The sequence below is a fragment of the Nerophis lumbriciformis genome, linkage group LG31 (genome assembly GCF_033978685.3).
Source record: "Nerophis lumbriciformis linkage group LG31, RoL_Nlum_v2.1, whole genome shotgun sequence".
NCBI lineage: Eukaryota > Metazoa > Chordata > Actinopteri > Syngnathiformes > Syngnathidae > Nerophis > Nerophis lumbriciformis.
Genome location: NC_084578.2, coordinates 16476004 through 16498896, shown reverse-complemented (window position 1 = coordinate 16498896; position 22893 = coordinate 16476004). Strand labels below are relative to the sequence as shown.

General features: G+C 34.6%; 1 protein-coding gene across 3 annotated transcripts in view; it reads left to right on the top strand.

The window, feature by feature from the left end:
- Window positions 1–22893, top strand: part of adarb1b (adenosine deaminase RNA specific B1b) — a 330371-nt gene that overhangs the window by 193077 nt on the left and 114401 nt on the right. For 2 of the 3 annotated variants that reach the window (XM_061926523.1, XM_061926524.1), the window contains one exon: window positions 10032–10061. Coding sequence is in view for 1 of the 3 variants with exons in the window: in XM_061926522.1 (XP_061782506.1) it covers window positions 16939–17038 (100 nt within the window). In the remaining 2 variants the exon portion in view is untranslated. Of the gene's footprint in view, window positions 1–10031; window positions 10062–16550; window positions 17039–22893 lie in introns of those variants that run through there. The other variant, XM_061926522.1, reaches the window with a different exon arrangement.

Genomic DNA, 22893 nt, shown 5'->3' with positions numbered 1-22893 from the left:
GTTCAGCGAATTGAAGAAGTGTCGAGGAGGTGACATCTCTGCTGTGTGTGCTGTACTGTGAGCTCACATATATTCTATTTTATTCTATGTCTATTTTCTATTTGCACATTTAAGTAGTCAGGAAGAGAGGTTAAGCATTTTTATTTGTTTGAGAAACCAAATATTTCCACTGCAGCCTTAGTGGTGGGACTCGACCAGCCATAGTTGTGGCTTTTACAGAGCAGGAGGAGTGGATTTATGTCACTTTTATTCCAGTAAACACATGCAAAAAGTCTGGAGTTTCTGCCTGTAGAAATGTTTTGATTCCTAATAACTGAACATTTTAAAGAAAGTGTTAGTAAAAAGGATGTTATGCCTGTAGTCATACAGTATGTTCGCTTTATATCGGGAATATATGTTAAGTTCAAGTTTGGACCCCGGGATGCAGAGCAGGAGGAGTGGATTTATGTCACTTTTATTCCAGTAAACACATGCAAAAAGTCTGGAGTTTCTGCCTGTAGAAATGTTTTGATTCCTAATAACTAATAAATAAAGTGTTAGTAAAAATGATGTTATGCCTGTAATCATACAGTATGTTCGCTTTATATTCAGGGAATATATGTTAAGTTCAAGTTTGGACCCCGGGATGCAGAGAAGACGTGTTGCAGCAGTCAAATAAAGTATTGTAACGACAGCTAGGAAGCATCTACGAAAAAATACCTCATATAGGGTGCCCGCAACAAGTAAAAACACGACTGAGAGCACAACTGGTGGCACACAAACAAAGAAATGAACGTAAGCAATGCCAGAAGGTACTTGGGGTTTCCACTTAATATAATTGATCGTGGCAAAATAAAAGCCGTCACACCTTTTAAAAAAAATAAAAAATAATGTGAAAACTAGAGATGTCCGATAATGGCTTTTTTGGATTCCGATATCAACCAATATATACAGTCGTGGAATTAACACATTATTATGGCTTATTTTGTTGTGATGCCCCGCTGGATGCAATAAACAATGTAACAAGGTTTTCCAAAGTAAATCAACTCCATTTATGGAAAAGAAAATGCCAACATGGCACTGCCATATTTATTATTGAAGTCACTAAGTGCATTATTTTTTTTAACATGCCTCAAAACAGCAGCTTGAAATTTGGGACATGCTCTCCCTGAGAGAGCATGAGGAGGTTGAGGTAGGCGGGATTGGGAGGGGCGGGGTTTTTTGGGGGTAGCGGGGGGTGTATATTGTAGCGTCCCGGAAGAGTTAGTGCTGCAAGGGGTTCTGGGTATTTGTTCTGTTGTGTTTATGTTGTGTTACGGTGCGGATGTTCTCCCGACATGTGTTTGTCATTCTTGTTTGGTGTGGGTTCACAGTGTGGCACATATTTGTAACAGTGTTAAAGTTGTTTATACGGCCGCCCTCAGTGTGATGGCTGTTGACCAAGTATGCTTGCATTCACTTGTGTGTGTGAAAAGCCGTAGATATTATGTGTCTGGGCCGGCACACAAAGGCAGTGCCTTTAAGGTTTATTGGCGCTCTGTACTTCTCCCTACGTCCGTGTACACAGAGACGTTTTAAAAAGTCATAAATTTTACTTTTTGAAACCGATACTGATAATTTTGAAACAGATACCGATAATTTCCGATATTACATTTTAAAGCATTTATCGGTCGATAATATCGGCAGTTCGATATTATCGGACATCTCTAGTGAAAACAAATTAAAGTAGTATAATGAATTGAATGGATATAGCGTAATACAAGGGTGCATAGGCGCCGATCTACATTTATGCCAGTGGGTGAGCTGTGTGTGTGTATTGGTGTTGTCCCGATACCAATATTTTGGTACCGGTACCTTTCGGTACTTTTCTAAGTAAAGGTGACCACAAAAAATGTCATTATTGGCTTCATTTTAACAAAAAAAATCTTAGGGTACATATACATATGTTTATTATTGCAATTTAGTCCTTAATTAAAATAGTGAACATACAAGACAATTTGTCTTTTAGTAATAAGTAAACAAACAAAGGCTCCTAATTTAGCTGCTGATGTATGCAGTAACATATTGTGTCATTTATCATTCTATTATTTGGTCAACATTATGAGGGACAAACTGTAAAAATGTATTATTAATCTACCTGTTCATTTACTGTTAATATATGGTTATTTTCTGTTTCAACATGTTCTGTCTACACTTCTGTTAAAATGTAATAATCACGTATTCTTCTGTTGTTTGATACTTTACATTAGTTTTGAATGATACCACGCATTTGGGTATCAATCCGATACCAAGTAGTTACAGGATCATACATTGGTCATATTCAAAGTCCTCATGTGTCCAGGGACATATTTCCTAAGTTTATAAACATTTTTAAAAAACGAAAACAAGATTTTGTGATGTTAAAAAATATTGATGTAATCATAGTAGTATCGACTAGATACGCTATTTTATGTGGTATCATTACAGTGGATGTTAGGTGTAGATCCACCAATGGCGTTTGTTTATATTGTAGCGTCCCGGAAGAGTTGGTGCTGCAGGGAATTCTGAGAATTTGTTCTGTAGTGTTTATGTTGTGTTACGGTCTTCCAAAATGTGGTTGTCGTTGTCGTTTAGTGTGGTTTTACTATATGGAACATGTTTATGACTTAGTGTGACATGTATGGCTGTTGAGTAAGTATGCCCTTCATTCGCAGATGTGCAGTGTGTTCAAAGTCAAGATGATTGTGTCATTAGATCATTATCGGGCACATCTGTGAAATCTTGGTTAGGCTTTGTTATTTATAGTCTATATGATTTGTAGCTTGTTTATTATGTAAAACGAACTAAACTCGCCACAAAATGAACAACAATAAAAAAATAAAAAATAAATATTATTTCAAAGATTGAAAGTTGCCATCGATCCCACGTGTGTGTTTGGCGCCTATGCAAGGGTGTCAAACTTTTTTTTCATTGAGCAGGGTTTCCCCTTAATGTAACTAATCGTGGCAAATAGCCACACCTTAAAAATACATATATTTCCCCAAAGTCCCCAAAGTTACGTACGTGACATGCACATAGCGGCACGCACGTACGGGCAAGCGATCAAATGTTTGGAAGCCGCAGCTGCATGCGTACTCACGGTACCGCGTCTGCGCATCCAACTCAAAGTCCTCCTGGTAAGAGTCTCTGTTGTCCCAGTTCTCCACAGGCCAATGGTAAAGCTTGACTGTCATCATTCGGGAATGTAAACAATGAAACACCGGCTGTGTTTGTGTTGCTGCAGTCGGCCGCAATACACCGCTTCCCACCTACAGCTTTCTTCTTTGCTGTCTCCATTGTTCATTGAACAAATTGCAAAAGATTCACCAACACAGATGTCCGGAATACTGTGGAATTTTGCGATAAAAACAGACGTCTTAATAGCTGGCCACCATGCTGTCCCAAAATGTCCTCTACAATCCGTGACGTCACGCGCAGGCGTCATCATACTGAGACGTTTTCAGCAGGATTTTTCGCGCAGAATTTAAAATTGCACTTTAGTAAGCTAAAGCATGTGTTGCAATGTTAAGATTTCATCATTGATATATAAACTATCAGACTGCGTGGTCGGTTGTAGTGGGTTTCAGTAGGCCTTTAAAGCGTAAATGGCGAATGCACTAATATGGCGTTTCCTCGATGTGAAGATGTGATAAGTACGAACTAGATAATACAGTATTATCTGCTCTTAGATGCTACCTGGTGCTTGCTTGAGCACACTGCAGCTAGTCTTGAATACATTAACCGACCCTCACTCCTTAATGCTTCAGTCACATGCAGGATTCTCACAGGAATGAGGCAAAAACAAATCCAGACATACTGTAGAAGGAGAGTTGTTGTCTCGCTTGAGGAAAACAAGTTAATCAAATATTCTATATCACCCAAAAATCTTACTTCCCTGGACTTTTCTACTCTTTTCACTTCACTCCCACATCTCCATCTCTTATTAGAGACTCTCTCCTCAGGCAGTTATCCCTTCAGCTGTGCCTCTCTCCCCTGCTGCTGCACTTTATGCACGCTAGATGTGTCTTTTTCTAGGGCGTCTTAGCAGCACCCTGCTGGAGACGTAGATTTATTTTTAGACACAACTCTCTCAGATTGATTCTTATGTTATATTTCTTGTTTTTTTTCCCCACTCCCTGACCGTTGGTAGGTGTCACGACTTTTCATTATACAGTGCAGTCGTAGACATTTACTGGGTGACCTTTATTTCCCTGTGACAACGTAAATTAATGAAATGAATTATTTAAGTCACACTGGGTCAGGCCATCCTGTTTTACAGTACTGCTGCATGAATAGAATATATTACAGTGGTATCCAGGGGTGCCTTTCCTTGGTTGCCTTGGTCCAATGCAGATTTTTAGTACTGCCATGTGTTTATTTTGAAGCTTACTTTGCAGTTATTATGTACTCGTTTTAATTCTGTGTAACCAGACAGTAATTACTAGGGATGTCCGATAATGGCTTTTTGCCGATACCCGATATTCCGATATTGTCCAACTCTTTAATTACCGATACCGATATCAACCGATACCGATATCATCCGATATATGCAGTCGTGGAATTAACACATTATTATGCCTAATTTGGAGAAGATAAGGTACTTTTTAAAATAATAAAATAAGATAAATAAATTAAAAACCTTTTCTTGAATAAAAAAGAAAGTAAAACAATATAAAAACAGTTACATAGAAACTAGTAATTAATGAAAATTAGTAAAATTATCTGTTAAAGGTTAGTACTATTAGTGGACCAACAGCACGCACAATCATGTGTGCTTACGGACTGTATCCCTTGCAGACTGTATTGATATATATTAAAATATAATGTAGGAACCAGAATATTAATAACAGAAAGAAGTGTGTATCTTGTGTTTTTTATATTGATTTAATAATATCAAAAAATAAATTAAAAAAACGATACTGATAATTAAAAAAAACGATACCGATAATTTCCGATATTACATTTTAACACATTTATCGGCCGATAATATCGGCAGGCCGATATTATCGAACATCTCTAGTAATTACCGTATTTTCTGGACTATATTCTTTGATTTTATCGTTGGAATGCATCTGCTTTGAGTGTCGCAGGATATCCACACATTCTTGCTATCTCTGTCGTAGCATAGCTTTCGTCGGTAAAATGTGCGGAACAAACGTCCAAATTCTTGCCACTTTCGCATTTTTGGGCCACTGGTGCAACTTGAATCCGTCCCTGTTCGTGTTGTTACACCCTCCGACAACACACCGACGAGGCATGATGTCTCCAAGGTACGGAAAACAGTCGAAAAAACGGAAAATAACCGAGCTGATTTGACTCGGTGTTTGTAATGTGTTTGAGAAAATGGCGGATTGCTTCCCGATGTGACGTCACGTTGTGACGTCATCGCTCCGAGAGAAAATAATAGAAAGGCGTCTAATTCGCCAAAATTCACCCATTTAGAGTTCGGAAATCAGTTAAAAAAATATGTGGTCTTTTTTCTGCAACATCAAGGTATATATTGACGCTTACATAGGTCTGGTGATAATGTTCCCCTTTAAAATGACTCGGGTTTGTTATGATTAGAGACGTCCGATAATATCGGCCTGACAATATTATCGGCCGATAAATGCGTTAAAATGTAATATCGGTAATTATCGGTATCAGTTTTTGTTTTTTTTCCAGCATAAAAAACACAAGATACACTTACAATTAGTGCACCAACCCAAAAAACCTCCCTCCCCCATTTACACTCATTCACACAAAAGGGTTGTTTCTTTCTGTTATTAATATTCTGGTTCCTACATTATATATCAATATATATCAATACAGTCTGCAGGGATACAGTCCGTAAGCACACATGATTGTGCGTGCTGCTGGTCCACTAATAGTACTAACCTTTAGCAGTTAATTTTACTCATTTTCATTAATTACTAGTTTCTATGTAACTGTTTTCATATTGTTTTACTTTCTTTTTTATTCAAGAAAATGTTTTTAATTTATTTATCTTTTTTATTTTATGAATTTTTTTTTAAAAGTACCTTATCTTCACCATACCTGGTTGTCCAAATTAGGCATTATAATGTTTTATTCCACGACTGTATATATCGGTTGATATCGGTATCGGTAATTAAAGAGTTGGACAATATCGGAATATCTGCAAAAAGCCATTATCGGACATCCCTAGTTATGATGTTTAAAAAAAAAAAAAAAAAAAGGTAGAGTGTTTGTCAATGTCTGGACTCTAATGAACTGCCAGACTTTAAATATGCATCAGATGAAATTCACCATTTGCACAAAATTGTCTGGAGCCTGACTACAGTTAGTTAAGCAATACTTTTTTAAAGTGGACAAAAAACAAAAGTAAACACCAACCATTAAAAAGCAGCTAACCCTGCCTTCACTCCAACAGAAAGACTTTGCCTTCGGAATGTTTTCAACTGTCAAAACAAAGTTTATAATGGGGGAAACTGTGAGGAATGTACACGTTTGTTGCATGAAATGTCACCGCGGTGCAGGCTGTGCAATGTTGTGACTGCCGAGTGTGACAGTTTCAGCAATTAGTCAAGCGGTGAGAGCAAAAATATTTTCCCGTTTTTATCCTGGATCAGTCTTTACACTGTTTTGTTCCTATTTGGTAGCCAGTTTGCCTTGTCTACAAACCAACAACCATGACCATTTTCTATAACCTGGTACACCAATGACCCTGTTAGGAGGGTGTTATTAATAATTATGTAAAGCGTCATTATGGACAATAACATGTTATTTTAAATGTAGTTATTAGACTGACAGCAAGTATTAGAACAACTTTACAAAGGTGAGAGGTTGGCAAACTGTCATTGATGAGCTAATGTACGAGGATACTCTGTGTTGGACTGGCATGTCCATGATATAGTCCGCCTAAGGAAGTATTTTTGTACAAAACCCAAAACCAGTGAAGTTGGCACTTTGTGTAAATCGTAAATAAAAACAGACTACAATGATTTGCTAATCCTTTTCAACTTATATTCAATTAAATAGACTGCAAGGACAAGATATTTAACGTTCGAACTGGAAAACTTTTATTTTTTTGCAAATATTAGCTCATTTGGAATTTGATGCCTGCAACATGTTTCAAAAAAGCTGGCACAAGTGGCAAAAAAGACTGAGAAAGTTGAGGAATGCTCATCAAACATTTATTTGGAACATCCCACAGATGAACAGACGTTTACTGAGTGTTGTTAAAAGGAAAGGCCAGGTAACACAGTGGTAAAAAATGCCCCTGTGCCAACTTTTTGGCAAAGTATTGCTGCCATTAAATTCTACGTGAATGATTACTTGCAAAAACAATGAAGTTTCTCAGTTCCAACATTAAATATTATGGAAGTCTTTCGCTTCCGGGTTCTTCGAACCACCAATCACGGACATGACAGCTGCGTTCAGAATCCTTTTCAACTTATATTCAATTAAATAGACTGCAAGGACAAGATATTTAACGTTCGAACTGGAAAACTTTTATTTTTTTTGCAAATATTAGCTCATTTGGAATTTGATGCCTGCAACATGTTTCAAAAAAGCTGGCACAAGTGGCAAAAAAGACTGAGAAAGTTGAGGAATGCTCATCAAACACTTATTTGGAACATCCCACAGGTGAACAGACGTTTACTGAGTGTTGTTAAAAGGAAAGGCCGTGTAACACAGTGGTAAAAAATGCCCCTGTGCCAACTTTTTGGCAAAGTGTTGCTGCCATTAAATTCTATGTGAATGATTACTTGCAAAAACAATGAAGTTTCTCAGTTCGAACATTAAATATTATGGAAGTCTTTCGCTTCCGGGTTCTTCGGACCACCAATCACGGACATGACAGCTGCGTTCATAATCCTTTTCAACTTCTATTCAGTTAAATAGACTGCAAAGACAAGATATTTAACGTTCGAACTGGAAAACTTTATTTTTTTGCAAATCTTAGCTAATTTGAAATTTGATGCCTGCAACATGTTTCAAAAAAGCTGGCACAAGTGGCAAAAAGACTGAGAAAGTTGAGGAATGCTCATCAAACACTTATTTGGAACATCCCACAGGTGAACAGACGTTTGCTGAGTGTTGTTAAAAGGAAAGGCCGTGTAACACAGTGGTAAAAAATGCCCCTGTGCCAACTTTTTGGCAAAGTGTTGCTGCCATTAAATTCTACGTGAATGATTACTTGCAAAAACAATGAAGTTTCTCAGTTCGAACATGAAATATTATGGAAATCTTTCGCTTCCGGGTTCTTCGGACCACCAATCACGGACATGACAGCTGCGTTCATAATCCTTTTCAACTTATATTCAATTAAATAGACTGCAAGGACAAGATATTTAACGTTCGAACTGGAAAACTTTTATTTTTTTGCAAATATTAGCTCATTTGGAATTTGATGCCTGCAACATGTTTCAAAAAAGCTGGCACAAGTGGCAAAAAAGACTGAGAAAGTTGAGGAATGCTCATCAAACATTTATTTGGAACATCCCACAGATGAACAGACGTTTACTGAGTGTTGTTAAAAGGAAAGGCCATGTAACACAGTGGTAAAAAATGCCCCTGTGCCAACTTTTTGGCAAAGTATTGCTGCCATTAAATTCTACGTGAATGATTACTTGCAAAAACAATGAAGTTTCTCAGTTCGAACATGAAATATTATGGAAATCTTTCGCTTCCGGGTTCTTCGGACCACCAATCACGGACATGACAGCTGCGTTCATAATCCTTTTCAACTTATATTCAATTAAATAGACTGCAAGGACAAGATATTTAACGTTCGAACTGGAAAACTTTTATTTTTTTGCAAATATTAGCTCATTTGGAATTTGATGCCTGCAACATGTTTCAAAAAAGCTGGCACAAGTGGCAAAAAAGACTGAGAAAGTTGAGGAATGCTCATCAAACACTTATTTGGAACATCCCACAGGTGAACAGACGTTTACTGAGTGTTGTTAAAAGGAAAGGCCATGTAACACAGTGGCAAAAAATGCCCCTGTGCCAACTTTTTGGCAAAGTGTTGCTGCCATTAAATTCTATGTGAATGATTACTTGCAAAAACAATGAAGTTTCTCAGTTCGAACATTAAATATTATGGAAGTCTTTCGCTTCCGGGTTCTTCGGACCACCAATCACGGACATGACAGCTGCATTCATAATCCTTTTCAACTTATATTCAATTAAATAGACTGCAAGGACAAGATATTTAACGTTCGAACTGCAAAACTTTTATTTTTTTGCAAATATTAGCTCATTTGGAATTTGGTGCCTGCAACATGTTTCAAAAAAGCTGGCACAAGTGGCAAAAAGACTGAGAAAGTTGAGGAATGCTCATCAAACACTTATTTGGAACATCCCACAGGTGAACAGACGTTTACTGAGTGTTGTTAAAAGGAAAGGCCATGTAACACAGTGGTAAAAAATGCCCCTGTACCAACTTTTTGGCAAAGTGTTGCTGCCATTAAATTCTAAGTGAATGATTACTTGCAAAAACAGTTACGTTTTTCAGTTCCAACATTAAATATTATGGAAGTCTTTCGCTCCCGGGTTCTTCGGACCACCAATCACGGACATGACAGCTGCGTTCATGGTTCTGAACAATGATTTATTTTTCATTATGAGTCTCTTTGTGTGTTTTTCAGCCATCGTCTCGCTCTTGCTCGCCTTCCAATCCCCCTCTCCTTCCCGGCTGCCGCCTTTAACAGAGCGACAGGTGATTAGATAAACACTCCCAGGTGGGTCATCTACGAACCTGTCGCTGATCTCGAAGCCGGTCCTGGCACACCCCGCTTCGCTGCAGGTCCGCAGGCCACGCCCCCCCACACATATATTTTCTTTGCGGTCTATTCAATTGAATATAAATTGAAAAGGATTTGCAAATCATTGTATTCTGTTTTTATTTACGAATTACACTACGTGCCAACTTCACTGGTTTTGGGTTTTGTACTTCTATTAGAAAGATGTGCAGAAAAGTGACTTTGTTGCTGAATAATAATAGTAAATGTTAGGAGGAAGACACGCCATTGTTGACCTGGAACAATGTTTCTGTCTCCACTTAGGTTTGCTGCTACCTGGAACACGACTAAAAGGTGAGTTAATTGCTAACTTTTGTTGCTCTTTTTTTGCTTGTTTTTATTATAATTTTAATGCACAACACTTCACAAAGTCTTGGATTGTTAGATTTTCCAGATTGAGCAGATTATTTAGTCTAAACACAGTGGGCCGTTTGTCATTTATATTGCGTCTTTAATGATGTCATCGATTATTTTTCGAAATTCCAAAAAAACTCTGACATGCCAAAGCGAATTGGAGAAGATTTTAAGAAGAACATTGACAGTGAACACTGACTTTTTGTACACGGTATTTATTTTCAGAAAAAAAACGACCCATCTAAGCATTCATTTTCTATTTTTGTTCAGTGACCTCTTTTGAAACATATGAACATGTACATCTATTTGATGCATGGCAATATATCCCCTTTATAAGTTAGTTATACTGCCATAGTCCATATTTGAATGTGGTTGTAGTTGCGTCATGCAGCCACCAGAGAGCAGCAATGTATTACTTAACGTCTGTATTCATATTAACAGTAAGGGTGAGCAATACTGCACATTTATACATACAGGTGAAACTCAAAAGTCCATTCATGTTAGCAAATTGACTTCAAATGTGAAACTAATATGTGATATAAACTCATGACTTGCATAGTGAGATATGTCAAGCCTGTATTTGTTATATTTTTAATGATCATGGTTTAGTTTTTGAAAACCCCACATTTTCTGAGAATTTGAGGTTTTTATGTAAGCCATACTCATCAATATTTTGTGAAAAGAAGGCTTGAAATATCTTGAGTTGCATGTTATGAGCCTATGTCATATTGTATATTAGTTTCACTTTGTCAATCTAATTGCTGGAATAAACAAACCTTCAAAAAATAAACCTTGTTTTGAGTTTCAGCTGTCTAAAATATAACCATATCAAATAAAAAATAAAAAAATACTTATTGCTTTTAAATTTTCTTAGTTAAATAAAGGTTGAGAATAATACTTATTAGTATTACATGCATTTGTTTTAGCAATAATAGTCCATAGTGCAACATAAATAAGCCAACTTAAAAAAAAAAAAGGATTTTTCTCTCATTGAAATCCTTGAACTTATTCAAACAATAATAGTGCATAAATACAACAATGTAATGATATAATGAACACAAAACATTTGAAAAAATACAAGTAGAAACGAACTGAAGAAAATCGGTGACAATTTCGACACTGATACTAGGCTGATATTGCTCGATTGATTCGCCCACACCTACTGAATAAATCAAATTTACACATAATCATCGTATAAAGTAGACTTAATGAATGCCAACAAAGTCAAGACATAACATAAAATAGCATGTGCTGAATATATATTGGTGATGAACATGATTAACAGTGCGTGTATAACAATTTGGAATGTGTTCCTCTACAGACAAGCGTAAGGTGTACCTTATAAAATGGAGGGTTATATGTGCTTCTATTACGAAAGTTTTTGTCTTTTTTGACACCGAACTCATGTAACTGAATTTTTTGTGAACTGATTCTTTTTTTTTTTTGCATTGAATTAAAATGTCTTAGCAAAATGTGTGTGTTTAAAAACTCAGTTTTTTAAATTCAATATAAAAAATTAAATATTATATATATATATATATATATATATATATATATATATATATATATATATATATATATATATATATATATATATATATAAAATATGTGTATTAAAATACAGAAAGTGCAGGAATATTTATTTGTTGCTTCAAAACTAATTTCCGGTAAATTAAGACTGAATTAATCAGATCTGTCTCAGAACCCGCCAATAAGGTGCTTCAGTCTTACTTTAATGGAAGTGGGTCTTGGGTTTTGCAGCAACACATTTTTGCACTGAATTTTTTTTAACGCTGAATTTTTTTGGGCCACTGCATTTTTGTGAACTTAATTTTTTAGAAAATGTTTTACCCTGAATTGTATGCACTAAATCTTTTCACACAGAATTTTATGCACTATTTTTTTTACACTGAATTTTATGCACTACATATTTTACACTGAAATTAATGCACTATTTTTTTCACTTAATTGTATCCACTATTTTTTTTACACTGAATTTTATGCACTATTTTTTTACACTGAATATGTATGCACTAATGTTTCTACACTGAATTTTATGCACTACATATTTTACACTGAAATTAATGCACTATTTTTTTTCACTTAATTGTATCCACTATTTTTTTTACACTGAATTTTATGCACTATTTTTTTTACACTGAATTTGTATGCACTGTTTTTACACTGAATTGTATGCACTACATTTTTTTACACTGAATTTTATGCACTAATGTATTTGCACTGAATTTTATGCACTACATTTTTACACAGAATGTATGCACTTATTGTTTTACACTGAATGTTTATGCTCCATTTTTTTTACCCTGAATTGTATGCACGACATCTTTTCACACTGAATTGTATGCACTATTCTTTTTTACACTGCATTTTATGCACTCTTTTTTTTACACAGAATGTTTATGCACCACATTTTTTACACTGAATTTTTATGCACAATTTTTTTTTACACTGAATTTTATGCTTTACATTTTTTACACTGAATGTTATGCAATACATTTTTTACATCGAATTGTATACACTTATTGTTTTACACAGAATTTTTATGATCTATTTTTTTACCCTGAATGTTATGCACAAAATCTTTTTACGCTGAATTGTATGCACTATTTTTTATTACACTGAATTGTATGCACTATAATTTTTACACTGAATTTGTATGCACTGTTTTTTACACTGAATTTGATGCACTATTTTTTTTACACTGAATTTGTATGCACTGTTTTTTACACTGAATTTGATTCACTATTTCTTTACACTTGAATTCTTTTTTTTACACTGAATTTCTGCATTGTATTTTTAATCACACAAATATGTTGCACACATTTTTTTTTATTTAATAAAATTGTCAGCATAATTTAATATATAAAAAAAAGACATAAAAGTCAGTTAACAAAATTCAAACCCACAAAATTCAGTCGGATAAATTCAGTGTCCAAAAAAAAGCTTTCGAATAAAGACACAAAAATTAACCTTCATATTCTAACAGTAAACTCAACCCCACAGTTGTCGACGTTGAGCTCTTTTCAACTTCTTTAAAGTGAAGTTTAGAGGGTTTAAAAAAATGAGTCTTCACCCTTTTTTTTTTTTTTACACAGAATTTTTATGCACCACATTTTTTACACTGAATTTTTATGCACAATTTTTTTTACACTGTATTTTATGCTTTTCAGTTTTTACACTGAATGTTATGCAATACATTTTTTACACCGAATTGTATGCACTTATTGTTTTACACAGAATTTTTATGATCTATTTTTTTACCCTGAATGTTACGCACAAAATCTTTTCACACTGAATTGTATGCACTATTATTTATTACACTGAATTGCATGCACTATAATTTTTACACTGAATTTGTATGCACTGTTTTTTACACTGAATTTGATCCACTATTTTTTTACACTGAATTTTTATACACAATTTTTTTTTTTACACTGAATTTTTATACACAATTTTTTTTTTTTTTCACTGAATTTCTGCATTGTATTTTTAAACACACAAATATGTTGCTCACAATTTTTTTTATTTAATAAAATTGTCAGCATAATTTTAGGTAAAAAAAAAAAAAGACAAAAAAGTCAGTTAACAAAATTCAATCCCACAAAATTCAGTCGCATAAATTCAGTGTCCAAAAAAAAGCTTTCGTAATAAAGACACAAAAATTAACCTTCATATTTTAACAGTAAACTCAACCCCACAGTTGTCGACGTTGAGCTTTTTCAACTTCTTTAAAGTGAAGTTTAGAGGGTTGAAAAAAATTAGTCTTCACCCTTTTTTTTTTTACACATAATTTTTATGCACCACATTTTTTACACTGAATTTTTATGCACAATTTTTTTTACACTGTATTTTATGCTTTACATTTTTTACACTGAATGTTATGCAATACATTTTTTACACTGAATTGTATGCACTTATTGTTTTATACAACATTTTTATGATCTATTTTTTTACCCTGAATGTTACGCACAAAATCTTTTCACACTGAATTGTATGCACTATTTTTTATTACACTGAATTTGTATGCACTGTTTTTTACACTGAATTTGTATGCACTGTTTTTTACACTGAATTTGATGCACTATTTTTTTACACTGAATTTTTATACACAATTTTTTTTTTTTTTTACACTGAATTTTTATACACAATTTTTTTTTTTACACTGAATTTCTGTATTGTATGTTTAAACACACAAATATGTTGCTCACAATTTTTTTTATTTAATAAAATTGTCAGCATAATTTAAGGTAAAAAAAAAAAAAAAGACAAAAGAGTCAGTTAACAAAATTCAAACCCACAAAATTCAGTCGCATAAATTCAGTGTCCAAAAAAAAGCTTTCGTAATAAAGACACAAAAATTAACTTCCATATTCTAACAGTAAACTCAACCCCACAGTTGTCGACGTTGAGCTCTTTTCAACTTCTTTAAAGTGAAGTTTAGAGGGTTGAAAAAAATGAGTCTTCACCCTTTTTTTTTTTACACAGAATTTTTATGCACAATTTTTTTTACACTGAATTTTATGCTTTACATTTTTTACACTGAATGTTATGCAATACATTTTTTACACAGAATTGTATGCACTTATTGTTTTACACAGAATTTTTATGATCTATTTTTTTACCCTAAATGTTATGCACGAAATTTTTTCACACTGAATTGTATGCACTATTTTTTAATACACTGAATTGTATGCACTATCATTGTTACACTGAATTTGTATGCACTGTTTTTTACACTGAATTTGATGCACTATTTTTTTACACTGAATTCTTATACACAATTTTTATTTTTTTTTACACTGAATTTTTATACACAATTTTTTTTTTACACTGAATTTCTGCATTGTATTTTTAAACACACGAATATGTTGCTCACAATTTTTTTTATTTAATAAAATTGTCAGCATAATTTAAGGTAAAAAAAAAAAAAAGACAAAAGAGTCAATTAACAAAATTCAAACCCACAAAATTCAGTCGCATAAATTCAGTGTCCAAAAAAAAGCTTTCGTAATAAAGACACAAAAATTAACCTTCATATTCTAACAGTAAACTCAACCCCACAGTTGTCGACGTTGAGCTTTTTTCAACTTCTTTAAAGTGAAGTTTAGAGGGTTGAAAAAAATGAGTCTTCACCCTTTTTTTTCTTTTTTACACAGAATTTTTATGCACCACATTTTTTACACTGAATTTGTATGTACAATTTTTTTTACACTGAATTTTATGCTTTACATTTTTTACACTGAATGTTATGCAATACATTTTTTTACACTGAATTGTATGCACTTATTGTTTTACACAGAATTTTTATGATCTATTTTTTTACCCTGAATGTTATGCACGAAATCTTTTCACACTGAATTGTATGCACTATTTGTATTACACTGAATTGCATGCACTATAATTTTTACACTGAATTTGTATGCACTAATGTTTTTTACACTGAATTTGATGCACTATTTTTTACACTGAATTTTTATACACAATTTTTTATTTTTTTTTACACTGAATTTTTATACACAATTTTTTTTTACACTGAATTTCTGCATTCTATTTTTAAACACACAAATATGTTGCTCACAATTTTTTTTATTTAATAAAATTGTCATCATAATTTAAGGTAAAAAAAAAAGAAAAAGACAAAAGAGTCAGTTGACAAAATTCAAACCCACAAAATTCAGTCGCATAAATTTAGTGTCCAAAAAAAAGCTTTCGTAATAAAGACACAAAAATTAACCTTCATATTCTAACAGTAAACTCAAACCCACAGTTGTCGACGTTGAGCTCTTTTCAACTTCTTTAAAGTGAAGTTTAGAGGGTTGAAAAAAATGAGTCTTCACCCTTTTTTTTTTTTACACAGAATTTTTATGCACCACATTTTTTACACTGAATTTGTATGCACAATTTTTCTTACACTGAATTTTATGCTTTACATTTTTTACACTAAATGTTATGCAATACATTTTTTACACCGAATTGTATGCACTTATTGTTTTACACAGAATTTTTATGATCTATTTTTTTACCCTGAATGTTATGCACGAAATCTTTTCACACTGAATTGTATGCACTATTTTTATTACACTGAATTGCATGCACTATAATTTTTACACTGAATTTGTATGCACTACTATTTTTTACACTAAATTTGTATGCACTATTTTTTTACACTGAATTTTTATACACAATTTTTTTTTTTTTTACACTCAATTTTTATACACAATTTTTTTTTTTTACGCTGAATTTCTGCATTGTATTTTTAAACACACAAATATGTTGCTCATAATTTTTTTTTATTTAATACAATTGTCAGCATAATTTAAGGTAAAAAAAAAGAAAAAAAAGTCAGTTAACAAAATTCAAACCCACAAAATTCAGTGTCCAAAAAAAGCTTTCGTAATAAAGACACAAAAATTAACCTCCATATTCTAACAGCAAACGTTGAGCTCTTTTCAACTTCTTTAAAGTGAAGTTTAGAGGGTTGAAAAAAATTAGTCTTCGCCCTTTTTTTCCCCCCGTCTATACACTCTACCTCCTCTTCTTTGCCATGTGTGATCGGCCAGATGTTAACTGAGGAGAGAGATGTGAGCGTGGCAGGAGAGAGAGCCAATGAGCGAGAGAAAGAGAGAGAGAGAGAGAGTGCAGATATTAGCAGAGAAGCAGAGTAGATCCAAAGACATGCTTCAGGTGTGCAGTTGTCTGCTCTGAGGCATGAGCGTCACGTAGAGTCAGAGATGACAAAGACCACCGGCTAGTTGATGCATGATTCAGGTGCCGTGTAGTCCCAGTCTTACCAGTCATGGCTCTCCTCACCAACGCCGCTCAGCACCTGGGTTCCTATTACTGTCTGATCCGACGCAGGTACAAGAGGAGGCGCAAGAAACGCTCCGAACGCAAAGGTAACACTCACGGGGAGACTTCTCAGTGCTGCTGCATTGTTTATTTTTGCAGACCGGTCAGTACTCGGTTGCTTGTTGTGTGACTTTTACTTCTCAGTCTGGCTGCGGGAGGATGGCGTTAAAATCTCAAAGTTGTTTTTTTTGTCTTGCCTGACTTTATTTAAATGTAAACATTTAAATGTGTATTGTAAGTAGTGGTGAAGGAAAGTAAATCAATAGTGCAGAGGTGTCAAAGTCGTTTTCACTGAGGGCCACCGTCGCAGTTATGTTTGGCCCCAGAGGGCCGTTTCTAACAGTGAATACTACTAATAACATGGTCGCTACTGCCTAGTTTCTCTTGGTATGTTCTTATTTTTACTGTTATATTTTTATTCTTATTGTTACATTTTCTATTTTATTCCCGTTTATACCCTCATTATTTACTTTTAAATTTTTTAATTTGATCTCAATTCTGTACACTGCTGCCGGAGTTTAAATTTTCCTGAGGGAACTCTCCTGAAGGAATCAATAAAGTACTATTTATCTATCTATATATCTACTATTATTACACCATTTTTTAATGCATTTTTCTAGTGGATTTTTTTTTAAACTATAATGTAAACAAAATATGGTAAGTTGCAATAATTCTACCTCAAAATGTAGTGTATATTACTGTAAATGGAAAACAGTACTGCTGTTTTTATGGTTTAAAAAAAAAAAAAAAAGGCAGCTCAGTTGCTAGAATTTTACTGTAAGAATAACTTCTTTTTTTTTTTTTTTTACTGTACAGTAAAAATTTGGCACCTGAGCTGCCAGTTTGTTTGTTTGTTTTTTTACTGCGAATCAACAACTGTAGTTCTCATCTTGTAGCACAGTTTACATAAATAAGTTGTAAATACAATAGTTCTCTTAATAGTTGAGTCAGATATGATTCACTAGTTTTTAACAAAGTTCACAATCTTTATCAACATATTCTTCTTTGTACTTTGTAAACAAACCCCGTTTCCATATGAGTTGGGAAATTGTGTTAGATGTACATATAAACGGAATACAATGATTTGCGAATCATTTTCAACCCATATTCAGTCGAATATGCTACAAAGACAACATATTTGATGTTCAAACTGATAAACTTTTTTTTTTTGCAAATAATCATTAACTTTAGAATTTGATGCCAGCAACACGTGCCAAAGGAGTTGGGAAAGGTGGCAATAAATACTGATAAAGTTGAGGAATGCTCATCAAACACTTATTTGGAACATCCCACAGGTGAACAGGCAAATTGGGAACAGGTGGGTGCCATGATTGGGTATAAAAGCAGATTCCATGAAATGCTCAGTCATTCACAAACAAGGATGGGGCGAGGGTCACCACTTTGTCAACAAATGCGTGAGCAAATTGTTGAACAGTTTAAGAAAAACCTTTCTCAACCAGCTATTGCAAGGAATTTAGGGATTTCACCATCTACGGTCTGTAATATCATCAAAGGGTTCAGAGAATCTGGAGAAATCACTGCACGTAAGCAGCTAAGCCCGTGACCTTCGATCCCTCAGGCTGTACTGCATCAACAAGCGACATCAGTGTGTAAAGGATATCACCACATGGGCTCAGGAACACTTCAGAAACCCACTGTCAGTAACTACAGTTGGTCGCTACATCTGTAAGTGCAAGTTAAAACTCTCCTATGCAAGGCGAAAACCGTTTATCAACAACACCCAGAAACGCCGTCGGCTTTGCTGGGCCTGAGCTCATTTAAGATGGACTGATACAAAGTGCAAACATTTTCTGTGGTCTGACAAGTCCACATTTCAAATTGTTTTTGGAAACTGTGGACGTCGTGTCCTCCGGACCAAAGAGGAAAAGAACCATCCGGATTGTTATAGGCGCAAAGTTGAAAAGCCAGCATCTGTGATGGTATGGGGGTGTATTAGTGCCCAAGACATGGGTAACTTACACATCTGTGAAGGCGCCATCAATGCTGAAAGGTACATACAGGTTTTGGAGCAACATATGTTGCCATCCAAGCAACGTTACCATGGACGCCCCTGCTTATTTCGGCAAGACAATGCCAAGCCACGTGTTACATCAACGTGGCTTCAAAGTAAAAGAGTGCGGGTACTAGACTGGCCTGCCTGTAGTCCAGACCTGTCTCCCATTGAAAATGTGTGGCGCATTATGAAGCCTAAAATACCACAACAGAGACCCCCGGACTGTTGAACAACTTAAGCTGTACATCAAGCAAGAATGGGAAAGAATTCCACCTGATAAACTTAAAAAATGTGTCTCCTCAGTTCCCAAACATTTACTGAGTGTTGTTAAAAGGAAAGGCCATGTAACACAGTGGTGAACATGCCCCTGTGCCAACTACTTTGGCACGTGTTGCAGCCATGAAATTCTAAGTTAATTATTATTTGCAAAAAAAAAAAATAAAGTTTGAGTTTGAACATTAAATATCTTGTTTTTGTAGTGCATTCAATTGAATATGGGTTGAAAATGATTTGCAAGTCATTGTATTCCGTTTATATTTACATCTAACACAATTTCCCAACTCATATGGAAACGGGGTTTGTACATTGTTTGGCTTCTTTGCTTAATCTATTCCATAATTAAATTCCACATACTGATATGCTGAATGTGTTATTTGTTGTGCGTGCATACAAATGTTTTAAATGTGATTTTCCTCTGAGGTTATATTTTTCTTTTTTTTTTTGTTTTAGAATAATTTGTTTTAGTTTGCTTTGTGCATGATTATAGCAGTTTATATCTGCACCCGAGTTTCAGTGTTTTGGATTCAATAAATAAAGGGTTAGTATATTCTCTAAATCCAACATTATGCATTATTCTAATTGATCTTTTTTGTAACACAGTCAATGAAGTGTACTTTTGTAGTTTTTTACCTATATTTCTGCACAATAACTCAGATATGGTAACACTAGTGAGCAGTAGAGAATATAGACGTATTTAGTTTTATTCAATATTAAAATATTTCTTGCCACTTTGTATTGTATATTTTTCATGAGATTTGCAGTTCATTTTAAGATGTATTATTACACGCCAAAATGTAATTTATTTCACCCGTTCAATATCTACTCCGTCTATTTCTCTTCTGTTCTTACTGAATAGCGTTGTTTTCGTTCTACAGAGATTCAAAGATAGTCTGTTTTTGTCAAAACATTTTCTCCAGTTATTATTTGTATTAGCTTCTGTGTGTTTTCTCCTGAACAAAACGCAGTTGTGTCGTCCGCAAACAATACTAACTTCAAGTCCTTTGTAACTTTAAACATTTTGTCTATATAGAGATCGAATAGTTTTGGTCCCAGTATTGATCCCTGGGGTACACCGCAAGATACATATGTTTTGTTTTGTTGACGTTTTTTTTCACCTAACTTCACCTATTGTGTCCTGTTGGTGATGTAGCTTCTTATCCAGTTCAGTACCAACACTCTGATGCCATACCGTTCTAATTTGTCAATTAAGATGATGTAATTAATTGTGTAAAATGCTTTAGTTCGGGGGTGAGCAACCCGCGGCTCCAGAGCTGCATGGGGCTCTTGAGCACCGCCCTAGTGGCTCCCTAGACCTCTTTCAGAGATGTGTGAAAATGGAAAAAGATAAAGAAAAAAAAAAAGTTTTGTTTTAATATATTTTCTGTAAGAGAACAAACATGACACAAACCTTCCTAATTGTTAGAAATCCCACTGTTTGTATTATACATGCTTCCACTGATGAGAGTATTTGGCAAGCACCGTTTTGTCCTACTAATTCCAGCGATCCTTGAACTCATCGTAGTTTGTTTACTTGTACAACTTTCTCCGATGCTGCCACAGAAAGACGTGTTTTATGCCTCTCCTTCTTTGTCTCATTTTGTCCACCAAACATTTTATGCTGTGTGTGAATGCACAAAGGTGAGCTTTGTTGATTTTATTGATTTGCTGGAGTGCTTATCAGGCATATTTGGTCAGTGCATAACTGCAAGCTAATCGACGCTAACATGCTATTTAGGCTATCTGTATGTACATATTGCATCATTATGCCTCGTTTATAGGTATATTTGAGCTCATTTAATTTCCTTTACTTATGTCCTCTGTGTATTTAATTTATATTTGCATGTCTCATGACACATTATCTGTGTGTAATGAGGCTGTATTTCTGATAGTTGTTTGTGTGCCGTGTTGTTCCAGACCACAGCAAGCGTTACCCAGCTTGCAAAGATTGTACTAAATCCATTAGAGACGAAAGACAGCCTGCAGTTTCCTTAAACTTGGACACACACATCTATACCTATGGCCATTCTGAGCCAGTAATTTCCAGAAGTTATCTCATCCTGAGAAGCCTCCATTTTACTAATGATTTCCAATGTTGAAAAAATGTGTAGAATAAATATTAAAATACAAAATTTCTGTCAATTAAGATTTGCGTCAGCCTTCGACAGTAGATATCACGTGTTGCCTTCATTATAACACTTATATAAGGTTTTTAATTGTTTGCGGCTCCAGACAGATTTGTTTTTTTTTGTATTTGTGGTCCAATATGGTTCTTTCAACATTTTGGGTTGCCAACCCCTGCTTTTTTTAGATCCATAAATACTGCTGCTGCACACTGTTTACCATCTATTGCATTGGTATTTTCCTCTGTTATTTCCGGTAATGCCATCGATGTTAAATATTAGCCCTGCATCCGTATTGGTTATTCATTTGATGCTTTGACATGTTTAACATGAGTATCCAACATTTTAACAACATTTATGAGTCAGAAAAGACCAAATTCTTCTTAGGTCCACTTTAAGCACATATAGGTGTGGATTCGTATGGGTTAAAAAGTAATATCTTATATTATTATAATATAAATATTTTGTGTTTACTATCCTCGGAAAGTTGTCTTGTAATCGGATTGATATGTAAAGTTTTTTTTTTTAAACAAAATATCAGGCTCGGGTGAGGGTGGTGTCGTCTGATAGTGTTTCTTCACCTGGCCCTTCTGTACTCGGCCACTCATTCATCTGTGTGTATGTGTGTAATCAAGGAATTGTTTGTATGTCTGTAACGCCCTTTGTGTTGCATTTCTTTTACCTATAAAAAGTGGTTTATAAATCAAGTTTGATTGGATTCAGATGGAGCCCATATTACCAGGGGTGTCAAACTCATTGTAGCTCAGGGGCCGCATAGAGTAAAATCTATCCCCACGTGGGCCAGACTGGTAGAATCATTGAATAATAATGAAAAAATAAGGACAATTTAAAAATTGTTTCATTTGTCTTACTTCGGCCAAAAATATAACAAGCACACTCTGAAAATGTACACATTACAAATAACGCTCTTGGCAAAACACTTCAAGTTAGTTGAAACTTCTGAGGAAAAAAAATGGTGCAGTTTCAAAACACCATCAAGAACACAAGGAACTTAGACTTTGTCTCAGTATATTTACCAAACCATTCAACTTTAAGCACTTCCTGTTTAGCATTCTCAGGTTCGTTGGCAGTTCACCATTAAAGACGCATTTGGAAATGTTTTTCCTCAAACCGCCAAATTGGTGACATCCGCAACTGCCACAACACATTCATTTATCATCATTCAAATATTACAATTTTAATCAAAACAAATGTCAAAATGACGCCATAGTAGCCGAATTAAAGGTAATTTAATGTGAACATGATACATTTAAACACAAAATAAAATACAACAAACAACTCATGTAAAACAGTGGTCCCCAACCTTTTTGTAGCTGCGGACCGGTCAACACTTGAAAATTTGTTCCATGCACCGGTGGGGGGGGGGTTTCCCCTTCCGCAGAAAGGTAAATTTTAACCTCCTCATGCTCTCTCAGGGAGAGCATGTCAGCAATTTGTACTAACATGCCAGACAGAGGCTGTTCACCTT